The sequence below is a fragment of the Limulus polyphemus genome, unplaced genomic scaffold, assembly GCF_000517525.1.
Source record: "Limulus polyphemus unplaced genomic scaffold, Limulus_polyphemus-2.1.2 Scaffold1013, whole genome shotgun sequence".
NCBI lineage: Eukaryota > Metazoa > Arthropoda > Merostomata > Xiphosura > Limulidae > Limulus > Limulus polyphemus.
In genome coordinates, this window is record NW_013666623.1 from 296,147 (window position 1) to 309,593 (window position 13,447).

Below are 13,447 nucleotides of genomic sequence, written 5' to 3' on the forward strand. Positions count from 1 at the left end.
TCAGGTTGTTAATTTCCTGGTTAAAGACATCATTTGGCCTTGAAGCGAAAAACATGTTGATGTCCTCTTTAACACCTTGCACATTTGCATACGTTTTTCATTAAGATGGTGTTGCAGCAAAAGAAAAAGATGGTAATCTGATGGTGCCATATCTGGAGAATATGGTGGGTGGGGGAGAACTTCCCAACCCAACTCCATAATCTTGTGTTGCGTCAAACTCAAACGTACCACATGTGGACGTGCATTGTCGTGGAGAAGAAGAAAACCTTACCGATTGATGAGTGAAAGGCGTTTCTGTTGAAGGGCTTGATTTAAACTTTCCAGTTGCTGACTATAGATCTCTGCATTGACAGTTCGCTGTGGAATGAAGAGTTCGAAATGAATTACTCCTTTGATATTTCACCAAATACAAAGCATCACTTTCTTCGGATGGAGTCCAGGTTTTGGGGTCGGAAGTGGTTTTTGACTAGGACTGAGCCATTGTTTTTGGCATTTAATATTCGCATAGAAAATCCATTTTTCATCACCGGTGACAATTCTCTCCAGGAATGGTTCACGCGAATTACGCACCAGAGGAAATGAAGCAATGTTCACACATTGGAAATTATGATCATCGGAGAGTTCATGAGGCACCCAAACACCTTCTTTATGAAGTTTTTCCCATATTCTTTAGATGTTTACATATTGTTTCTTGAGATACATGCAATTTCATGGCCACTTCACACGTGTGTTACCTTGGGTTAGACTCAACAAGCGTCTTCAGATTATCAATATCAATTTTATAAATACATCATGTTTACTGTTTATCAAGGTTTGAGGTTAGGTTTTGAAGTTAAGCACAAAGCTACACAATGTGCTATCTGTGCTCTGCCCACCATGGGTATCGAAAGTTGATGGCATGTTCATCTACATCACACTCTTGTGGTGCGCTCACGAACCATCTGTGCACTCATCATACAAACATGCTCTGTGGTGCCGCTTCGTAGCCCTAGCAACACGCCCTATAGTGCCATTTCGTTGTATTATGACGTCATCACCCTCTAGTGTCTTTTCCATAACAGTTACGTAGCTCTCAGATGTCTACGTAATTTAGATATTACGTAATAGTTGTCAACATGTTACGTATTGTTTATGTAACCCTCAGTCGACATCCTTTGATCTCCACCCACCTGGCGACCCCTTACTGAGGCGGCATCCTTTGGGGAGTGAACAGCCAAGATAACTACTCACATAGAGGTGTTTAATACATAACATAGTTATTCTTATGTGGAAAACTATATGTATATGCAGAATACTTTAAAGCAAATGAATATTAATTGACGTATTCTAATCCCATTTACTACCCAACGATTTCATTTCTTGGTTGGTTTTTGTTTTTGTTCTCAGTTAGTAAGTTCTAAAAATATATATTTTTGTGAAACTTTATAACGTTCATTTTAATTTGTTTCCAGATTTGTTTAGAAACATTAAATTTAATTGTTATCCTTTAATTTTTTATAACTCAATTTTTACAGCTGTCTCTGTTAGTGTCAGTGCCTGGACATTGGTAGCCATGTCAGTTGAACGATACTATGCCATCTGTCACCCGTTGAAATCACGAGAATGGCAGACTTTCTCCCACGCTAAGAGGATGATTTTGATTGTATGGGCGGGTTCTTTGATTTATATGTTACCTGTGGCGGTACTAAGTGAACTGCAGCCTATTAAGGAGAGTGGTAAGTCATACTACCAATGTTATATATACATATATATATATATATGTAGATAGTATTGTTTGTTTAATTGGACTTAGTCACACCTGGTTCAAACTCAATTTTGAAGTTATTTTCAGGATACATATTGGTAAAGTGGGACAACTTTTATCATAAAACCCTGATAATGCCACATTTCTGTTTTATATATCTTACCTCATATTACAACCACTGTATTTTGTATTATATCAATATTTACTCTTAAATTTTATTTTCCACAATCATTCTTCAAAATAATTAATTTTCTTTGTATCCCAATAGCAGATTATGAAAGTAAAACCTAGTCATCAAGAGTTGTTTGTTTGTTTTGAATTTCGTGCAAAGCTACACGAGGGCTATCTGCGCTAGTCGTCTCTAATTTAGCAGTGTAAGATTAGAGGGACGGCAGCTAGTCATCATCACCCACCACTAACTCTTCGGCTACTCTTTTATCAACGAATATACCGTCACATTATAACACACCCGCGGATGGAAGGGCAAGCATGTTTGGTGGGACGGGGATTGCGAGTCGAGCGCTCTAACCAGCTGGCCATGTCGGGTCTTCATCATGAAACAAAAGCAGAAAATCATTAATATTTCTAAAATAGAAATTACCTCCACCTTAAATTTATTCATCATTTCCCGAAAGTAATATTAGTCTGAACATTATTTTCACTACGATTCACAGTGGAATTATCCACTGATAAATGTAATATACATATAGGTTGAATACATTATATTAAAACGACTTTGGAGCCTCACTGCGTCGTTGTAATCCATGTCTTTACTTCTAGTCATTCTCTATCTGACGGCCGTGGTTCTTGATGATAGCCCTGTAGTGTGCTCCCAGTGGCACAGCGATATGTCTGTGGACTTACAACGATAGAAACCTGGTTTCGATACCCGTGGTGGGCAGAGCACAGAAAGCCTATCGTGGAGCTTTGTGCTTAACTTCAAACAAGCAAGCCCTGTAGTGTAGTTTTCATTGCAAAAGGCTCTGTTGTAAGGCTGTCATGCCCGAAGCACGCCGCTTCTTCCTGTTGGCTTTCCATAATCCATCTAGTTGACGAGAATCGACGAAAATTTCCCAGCATCTGTTCAAATAGTCCAAAAATCAATGAGATGTTTCTCACAGAATATCTTGTGCCAACAGTCAAGTATGCAGGAGATTGGTTTGAGGCGCAATATCTGCAAATGGTGTTGGCTATCTTCACAAATTCATGAAATTATGGATCAGCATAAATATCACAATATATTCGTCCATCTTGCTAAACCCTCTTGAAAGAAGCTGATTGGACAGAATTTCATATTTCAAAAGGATAATGACCCCAAACACACTTCTAAGAAATGTCGAGTTCATCCAGTAAAGAAAGAAAACTATAAGTTCAAGATTATAAACCAATAAAACAAATATAATCTGTGTCAGTGGAAATGAGATCAACAGAGTATGGGTTCACCAAGATAAGACCTTCTGTCATACCTCTTGCTCAACCATTGCATACTTGAGCATGGAACGGTTTCATGCTATTCCATACGAAGATCAACCCGCTAAGTTGCCAAACGCAGAATTTATGGATTTTTGTGTGATCCATCAGACATTTGAATGCAGGTTGGATCCAAACACTTCAAACTATACTCGTCTATCCAGTCACAGTACAAAGACTAGGATACATGTTCGTTCGCAAAAAAAGTATTATCTTTGCATAGTAAAGGCATTCGTGCCGCTACTCTTCTATAACTATGTATATCTTTTTTATGCTATCATCAAGGTTTTTCGCAGCTTCCTTCAGTTTTTCGGGATACTAAATTTTAGGCATCTAACATCTTTTTTTTTCTTGTCATCTGCCTTATCCAATGTTATAGTATTGGATTTCCTTGTACATGTCCAGTGTGCACTTCATAGTAATTCATGAATAGCCGCGGTTTTTATATTGTTTCTTAAAATTCAACTAGCATCATGAAAATATTCGTATTTGATTCTATCAAACGCTGTTAATTTTTTCTATCGTGGGTTCGAATCCCCGTCCCACAAAATATGCTTGCCCTTTCAGCCGTGAGGGCGTTATAATGTGACGGTGAATCCCACTATTGGTGGTAAAATAGTAGCCCAACAGTTGCCTTCAGATAGCCCTCGTGCAGCTTTGCGCGAAATTCAAAACAAACAAACAAACTATATTACCTGTACTGGACAATGTTTTTGAAAACAAAACAACACATTCCTTATATACACACCTTCATGAACATTTCAGAATGTAAAAATTTCAGTTTTGTTGTTGTTTTTTTTCAGTGATGACTGGTACAGGAACTATAAACAGTAATGTGTGACAATGTTGCTCCATTTCGTATTTAGATTAGATATCCTAAACAATTTTTCAAAAATCTAATGCACTTAATAATTTGTGGATACGTATTGCTTTTCTTATTAAGATATAAATTACTTAAGAGTTAGCACATTGAAATCATGGATAAAGGGAGTTAGTTTCTTTTTAGTTAAACACAAGGCTATAAAATGGGCTATCTGTGCTGTGCCCACCATGAATATCGAAACCGCTGTATCACTAAGTGAGAAGGTAGGTGAGGGACAAAGGGAGATATTCAAAAATTTGCCTATTTTTACACTTCTTTTCCTACATTTTAAACTACAATGGGTTTATTTCATAAGCACAAGAAATCAAACGGTTTAATAAATGTAGCACACTACTGTATATAAAAATATGGTACAATACTAATTTTAGAAGTTATACTAAAGAATGCTAAAATATCTGGCGGCAACCCATCAAATCCTGGTTTTTTTCTATGTTTAAACGGCCGAGCATAGCTTAGTGGTTAGCTTACTGAACTATGTATCCGAGGATTTACGGTTCACGTCTCGTTACCTCAAAATTGCACAACTCAATTTGAAACAATAGGTGCATTATAAGAGCAGTCCAAGAGTTTTAGATGGATGTTCTTAATTATTTCTGCATTCCTACTAGTTTATCAGTTCAAACTTAAAGAAAGCACTCTGAAGAAGAAGATTCTACGGAAAGCCTTTAGTGGCTCGGTGGTAATATTGACTGTATATAACGCTAAAAATCGGGATTCGATACCTACAGTGGGATATTCACACACCACTACACAAGGGCTATCTGCGGTAGCTGTGACAAACTCTCTAGATTGTGGTTGCTTGTTTTTTAACTAAACACAAAGCTACATAAATCAGATTTTAAACTCATAAGTATATAGACTTTCCACTGAGCGTGGGGGCAAATTTCTACCTACTTCTTTATTCTGAATTTCTCTCTAAATTTATATAATGTATTTTTTTTCATGTTTCAATATCAGTCAACTCTTACTTTGTCACAACTTAACCTTTCTAAAGTGTCTTAATATCTAAAATTAGTATATATTTATTTTCTTACATTCCACTCCAAACTATGGTGTTTGACAGATTCTTTTCTTGCTATGCGATGTTTTTTAATCATTGCTATCGTATACAATATTAATAATTAAATAAGTTATATCTTTCTGCAACATTTCCTTAAAACTTTCCATCTTTTCTGTACATTTAGCATAAATGACGATACTTCCTTTTTCGCATCAATTTTAAAATTTCCGATATGTTTAACTCCTATTAATTATTATTATTCCAAATATACTTCAAACTAGTAATTAATATATAGTAAACATTCCAATTGTGTATTTGCCTTTACTTTTAAAATCGAAATATGATCCAGGATCAATTTGTTAGGGAAGCTCGAATTCGAATCCAGTAACTGAACATGCTTGCCCTTTCAGCCGTGGGAGCGTTATAACGTGACAGTTAACCCAATTTTCGTTGGTATAACAGTAGCCCAAGAGTTAGCGGTGGGTGATATTTACTAGCTGCCTTCCCTCTAATCTATCACTTTAAATCAGGGACGATTAGCGCAGATAGCTCTCGAGTATCTGAGTTGTATTCCAAAGCTAACAAATAAGCAACTAGTACTCCTCAAGAATATTAAGTATTCTTTACCACCAGTTTCAAATCTGCAACTAAAAATGTATACATTTTTATTCTTGTTAATCTCTAACAACGATCTCACATAAATATTTATCTCGCGTCTCTCCAAATATCAATTTTGAAATATATTTTATCATATAGTGTATTATAGCTTTTCACAGAACCGACATATATTTCAGATCTTCCATTAAAGTTTCTCGGTGGCTTAATGATAGGCTTGAGGGCTTATAATGCTAAAATTAGGGAATCTATCCTTACGATAGACCAAACGCTAATGGCCAATGGTGTTGCTTTTCACCACAACAAACAAAAAAACCTTTCATCAAAGTAACCTGATAATATTATCTGAACAAAAGGCGATCATCAAAAAATGTCTAATGGGACATTTAAGTAAACCAATACCACAAATTTTAAAAGCATTCGAACTTTCTCAGTCTGTCGGTTTAATTTGTTCCAACACGTGAACGAAACTTAGTTTCACGCGTTTGTACATTTAATAATAGAAAAGAAAACTACGATTTTTTACACATTTAGTAAAAATGACATATTTTTAATACCCAGTAATAGATCATCTTGGAATATCATAATTCTCTTTAATGCACATTTCTGTAAATTAAACATATCATATATGAATGATTAATTATAAAACTTTAGTGTTTACTTTTAATAGATACTATATATATATATATATATTTCATGCAAAAAACTTCATCATATTTACAGTTTCTTTAAATTCAAAATTATTAAACAATGGCCGTATTCTTATTAATTTTCATTATCTTCATGTGATTGGCTTACCTACTTTGATACTCTTTGTAAATTTGACATTTACTTCTTGATAAATTCTAGCAATTTAAGGTCGTTTCCCAGTAACCATAAAACCATCGGATCGTACATTTACATTGTTCCTTAATGGTTTATGACTTTCAGAGCAATAAAGCCCGGATTTTTAGTACTTTTCTCAAAAAATGTTTGTTTTTTCTTTCATATTTTCTTTTTATCGTTAAAAATATATTATAAAGGGTGACTATGTTACTTGTTACAGTAGTTAGGACAAACCTTCTTACTGGCGAAATATTTTACACACATGGTAAACGAATTCTACTAGTTCCTGTAAAAGGCACAACGTAGGGTTTGCATATGCAAAATAAGCTGGTATATAACACAGGATGGAACAAATAATGATTATTCTATTGTTAGCAGTGTAAAGCACAGTACAATGTTATGTTTGGAACAATAGAGTATATTCGGGAAGCTTTACCATCAACATGGCTGCAAGATGTGGGTCATGCATTGTTGTTGCTTCCAATGTGGAAAGTTTTGCACATTATCTTCCTTATTTTTCATAAGCTATGAGTATTTAAATAGACGCAGTTATGAACTTTGAAAAACCTTCTTATTGAAGTTTATGGCACGTGTTAAAAGTGATGAAAACTGGAACTAATGAATATTTTGGGCAAATGAAGTCCACCTCATGATCAGGTGAATACCCATATTTTTGTCATTGGGTCAATGGAAATCAAAGAGCAACATCAGAACAACCCTTGCACTCCCCAAGGTACCATTCATGTTTATGAAATGAAACCCCATCTTCAGAGCTTAGACATAAACAATGACTGGATAATATTATCATTAGTGCCGCGTGAATATGTCTAGGGTGCCAAAGACCGCATCTTTGTACAGTAAAACGTTTTGGTGAGTACTGAGTTCTTAATAGCACCTTTCACCATATTTGGTCACCAGGATTCCCCTTCCTCATCCCTTCTGACTTCTGGTTATAGGGATTTCTAAAGAAATGGGTCTATCACCATAATCTTCAATTTTATGATGCCATTGCTACAGAGGTTCGGGAGATTCTTGGAGAGATGTAACGTGCTGCAGGGCTAAGCATAACCTAATGGTTATCGTCTCAGACTGTGGGTCCGAAGATCTGTGGTTCATGTCCCCTAGCTTCACTGGAGCCGTTGTTGCTTTATAAGTGTGGCGATTAAATCCTACTATTCGATTTAAAGAGCCCAAGAGTTCTTAATGGGTGCTGTTGACTAGCTGCCTTCCCTCTAATCGATCACTTCAAAATTAGGGACGAATATCGCAGTTAGCCCTTCGCTCAAGTATCTAAAACACCATCATTTTTGATTACAGTATCCATTTGGACAAAGGTATACGACACTGAGGCAAGAATGCCTGTTTGACAACACTGAACAGCTGTCCGAGTAATGCCCATATTATCACGTACCAGTGAAATGCAATGACCATAATTCCTCTGTATGTATGCTTAATATTTCGCACGTTGTGTTACAAAATTCGTCCTACAGACTAATCCAAATATATTCTCCATAACTGGCATATTTATAAGTCCAGTACTCTACTGTTATGTTTTATTGTAGCTTCTTTCTAGTCCACAGAATATCAAGTTTAATTGCTAGTACTTTTCCTTAGTGTAATATATTTTAGTATTTGGATCATCGAAGTTATTGATTTTTCTTTCAATCCGATTAAGATATCGTGTGCTTTTCTTTCATATCTTTATTATTATTTCTATTATACCATGGTAGTAAATAAAAAGGCGAAATGGGACTCATCAAACCCCCATTATGTACTTTCAGTCATTAATTGTTATAAATAATTGATATTCATTTTATTCACATAATTATTCCCAATACCAAAATATATTATGTTGTAGCAAGTTAGGTTGAGAGATTAATTATTGATAAATCAAAATCGCACGAAAAATAAGTATCATAAAACATTAAAGTGTTATTAAAAGTAAAACTTCAAATGATACAACTTTAAGGTAGAATTTTAGTGTTCTCTGATGTTTAGATTTTGTTGCTACTTTTGTTTACTAGTAACAAATTATAATCTTTATAATTGTTACAGCTGAAAATAGTTATATTTTATTCGTTATTATGATTGTATTGAGATTTTATCCTCATAAATCATGCAATAATGTTATTACTTTTATAATTTAACTTACTAATCACATCTATCTATTAAAAAATTATTACTTTATTTGTATCCTACGATTTTAGTATTCAACCGAATCAAACAAAGCTTTAGAAATATGAAAATTCTCGGAGAAAATTTATTTAACTTTAACGTTATTTTAATACCCCCCAGTGGCACAGCGGTATGTCTGCGGACTTACAACGCTAGAATGCGGGTTTCGATACCCGTGGTGGGCAGAGCACAGATAGCCCATCGTGTAGCTTTGTGCTTAATTACATACACACACACACGTTATTTAATCATCACAGAACGCACAATTTAATATATTTATAATTATGGTTCATATGAGAATATAATATTTAATTATAATGTTCTTTGCTACTTAGGGCAAGGGTTGATTTGACTCTGTGGGTTTGAATCTATGCGATGCCACAAAATATTCCCTAACTTTATAGTCAGTCCATTAGCGTGGGTTGTGGGATGCTGTTGGTAGACTGCCGTACCTCTGATCAATAGCTCAACATTAGGAACGGTGAAAGATAGTCTTGGTAGCTTTACCATAACTACGAATGCAGTTGCTATAGTACTTAAATCACTAATTTCGATAATTAATGATAATATAAGAAAATACCTGTTAATTCTTTCTTCACAACATGTATTATGACTTATTCTATAGTTAAATAAAAGCTACAAACAGACACGTATTCGTCATAATTTTGTATATCTTAAACCATTCTATGTAGTAGAACATTTTGGGATTTCATTTTAGGAATAGTTACGTAGAAGGTACAGTTATAGGGATTGTGTAGGTATACACATATGCCATAGGCACTTGCAACCAGGAGTTAGAAATAATGTGCTTATAAACTTTTAATTATGTCCGGCATATTCCAAATCAAATTAATATTCTCATTAAAATCATTGTCCTTTGATGAAAATAAAAGAAAAAAAATGTGTTATATTTTTCGTTTGTAATCACCTGAAAGTAATACGGAACTTTTTTCTTCATCATGCTAACTCGTCCTCGGACGTTAAAATCAACATAATATCCTGAAATTTATAATGAAATATCTTGAGAAAACATCTCAAATAGAAACATTAAGACACACTTGATGTAAGTAATAGTTAATAATGCCACACATTTTCACTACGTAAGTCGTATATTTGTGTCTTAATTTTTTTTTTCATGTAAAGGTAAAACAATTTTAAAACGTTGCTCACATGACAGACATTTTCAATGGAGATTACCAAAATCAAGGAATATACACATCCTCAAAATAAGTAATTAGCCAGTAAATGGGGCAACAGTGCAAACATATACAACGAGATTACCTTGGGTATCTTGTCGATATGTAATTTGTAATATTTAACATGATTACACTTCGTATTCACAAGAACTGAAATCTGGACATATAGATTTGCATCCTAGTCCTGATGATGAACTTGGTTAAAGTTGTTCTTAAAAGTTGGTTGTTTGGACTGTTCTTTTTCAGGAAAAATTAAGGATGAACCATACGTGTTCGATGGACTTCATATTCAGTAAATGATCTGGTCACGGGAGAATGTCTGATCGTTTTGTGACTCGACCAGAATGAGCAGGTGTATTAACTTGCATCAGAATACTGTCTTCTTTAATAAGCTGGTCATTGCTTTAAAATGGTTACTCTAGGCGTGTGTTCCTGCTAGTTGTAACGGAACCTCCCAGGAAGGTTCTGCCGATGCAGCTTAACTTTTCAAAACGGTTGTACCTATTAAAAGCAGTAATATGGTGATCGCCATTGGTGTAAGCTCTCACTACAATTAATGTTAGCAGTATATAGTATATTATATAGTATAATTCTAAAAACTTGTGCGTGAAAGCAAAGATGAATATGTGATGTCAACCACACTACATGTGACATATCCAAGGCCAACGAGGCCTTTCGCAATATGAGGGCTCATCTGGCTTGCTGGGATATGACAATTATATAAGTGGTCGAGACGCTGTTTATATCATCAATTTCAAAAACAACATGTCATTAGTTTAGTTACTTTAATTTCTGTTAATTACTTTAATTTCTGTTAATTACTTTAATTGTCATGTTTACCATTCTTTGTTTGAGTCTTATTATTACTTTGATCTTTCTCATACCTTAGTCTGTTGTTTTACTATCCGGATCGTTTCGCTTCCTAACCTAACATATGCCATATACATTTATTGGGCATATTAATTTGCTTTATACTACATTGCTGCGGTCATTCAATATGCTTTCATTAGTCACTAGATGTTGTTAAAGAGGATTTTATAAAGCATTGCATATAGTGGTATCATGCTTTTGAAGGGAATCGATGATAATGCATTAAGCAAACAACTTCTTTTATACATTTTGTAAACACATTTTATTCTATTTCTTCTTTAATGCTAGTTTCATTAACAATATTGGTTAAATATTTTAATATACATAATGTATTTGTTTGTTTGTTCGTAGTTAAGTACAAAGCTACACAATGAGATATTTGTGTTGTGCCCACCACGGGTACCTAAATCCGATTTTTAGCATTATAAATCCGCAAACCTGTCAGTGTGCCACTGAGGAGTTGTTATTTTCAATGTTTTTATTATATATTTTTCATTCTTACTCTAATACTTGGACTTAGGACTAGCCTAGTTACGTCAGTGATTATTATGATTATGGCCATTATTACTAGCAGCGGTGGCATCCAACAGAGAAATCAGAGTTTTATAATTAGATTAGCTATATTCATTATTGGGTTACTTTTTACTTCTGACCTTCGTAGTTTGCTTATTTTTATCAGAAGCTCAGAATCATGGTACTTCTCAATTCTCTGAGATCCTAAACTTTCCATTACGTGGTTGATGTGTGTGTGTGTGACCTTTTAAAGAAATGAGATAGCACTGGTTGTAGAGAGGTGCTTGGTTTATTGCAACACACCACTTTGGCCTTGAATTCTTGTTGACAAGAGACCTTGTGGTGGCTCCTCTAGGATGATTTGACTTGTTCATCTGAATGTTAGTATCAGACATCTTCATTGCGTATTATGAATATTACATATGGTAGTGGTACTAGGAGTATAGAACCCAAAATACCCTGGCATTTCTTCACTATCTACAAAGTTTGATATTTTTACAGTGTAGTGCATCTTCTTAAAAGAGTCCATAGAGGGTGGCACTGAAATTATTTGCTCTTTCTTTTTTGTTTATCTGCTTAAAATATAAAAAACACACATAACTATCAAGTGACCTTACACAGATTAGTCTATAAGCATTCAGTTCGCATCTCCAATTCATGTACTACAATACTGATACTACATTCCTTATCAGAAACTTAACTTTATAATATTTTTCCTATCTACTTACAAAAGGGAATAAAGGATTTTGCTGGCTCTCCATAGTCGGTATAGAAATTAAGATCTGGGAATCTGTTTCTCAAAACATCAACTGTCAGATGGATTTTCACTCTAAATAATGTACAATTTGAGCAAAATTGATTATCTAATGTCAGGTTATTGGAGAAGTAAAACCCAATTTTATATTTCTAACTCTCTATTTCAATATTTCCATTGTCAGTGGTTTAGATATTCCAAATCATCCTGACTTGGTTCTTTGGATTGTACTTATTGTGATGGCAAAGACCATGATAGCAACGACTAATGGAAAGAGCCATACTGTGTCAACTACTCTGGTTCCCACCACTTTTGTTTTATATCATGTCCAAAACGGATTGAGGAGAAAGATGTAAAGGGAATAAAGACTCTGAAAACACCCATTACTTATCCTGAGCCAAGGAAAATGATGATACCCCCTTCGGAAACAGCGATATGTTGCTACACTCTGTTTCATACGTACAATGGGAGTGCAAAAAAGATATATGTGTTTCATCTATAGAATATTTCCCAACCATTTCAAAACTCTCTGACACTTCATGAACAATCAACTGGAAAAGTTGACTTATACCCCATACCTGTTTCTATCAGTGATCTCAGATAATGATTGGGACTAGTCTCTTAAGTTGTGATATGCAGGACAATTATTCAGTCTTAACCTTACCTATTGGAATCCTAGCCATCTGATGGAGATTTGTCTTTTTGGTCGAGGTCAGGGTCCATGTATGCTAATATATCTACCATGTAGAAAACGGATGGTGGTTAAAGAGTTATATCATATATTGGCTCCCAACATGCATCTCATCAAACGTCTAGAGAGGGGAGGGATGACCACACTGACACAGTGTATCTGTATAGGTTATCATTCTCATATTGATAACATCAAGGGCCTTGATCAATTCCTGTCATACATTCAATAAAAGGCTGTATATTTTACCATTCTGTAGTTCTATTTGATCAGAAATGACATAATGGGAGACAGATAGGTTCATGGAGGAGTATCACTGCAGGTTGACCAACATTTTACTTTCATGACTATATCACTCCTTACATCTTCTTAGGCTGTTACTATCTGTGTTTACTTTGGTCATATCATCACGTCATGCTCGCATTACATTTGTCCAGGAGAATAAATTGATTGAGTAGATCATCATGATCTTATTTGGCACTTTCTGTTTTCCTGCATCATTATAAGAGACTTAAATGAACAGTGCACTCTGAAGTGGTGGAAGTAGTAACTGGACTTGTCGATCTCTGGAGTTTTGCTCTTAGTTCGCTATCTCTCTCTTTCTTTAGTACTGAAATATATTCCTATTCTCATATTCTGAGTCATGAATATACTACCTTTGATCTGTCCATTTGATCCCCTTCTATCCTTACATCTTTTTTTGAGCAGGCAATT

General features: G+C 34.8%; 1 protein-coding gene across 1 annotated transcript in view; it reads left to right on the forward strand.

Moving 5' to 3' along the window:
• LOC106461700 (cholecystokinin receptor-like) overlaps window positions 1-13,447 on the forward strand; it is a 50,348-nt gene that overhangs the window by 26,117 nt on the left and 10,784 nt on the right. The window contains exon 2 of the mRNA XM_022388719.1: window positions 1,515-1,715. Coding sequence (XP_022244427.1) covers window positions 1,515-1,715 — 201 coding nt within the window. The remainder of the gene's footprint in view (window positions 1-1,514; window positions 1,716-13,447) is intronic.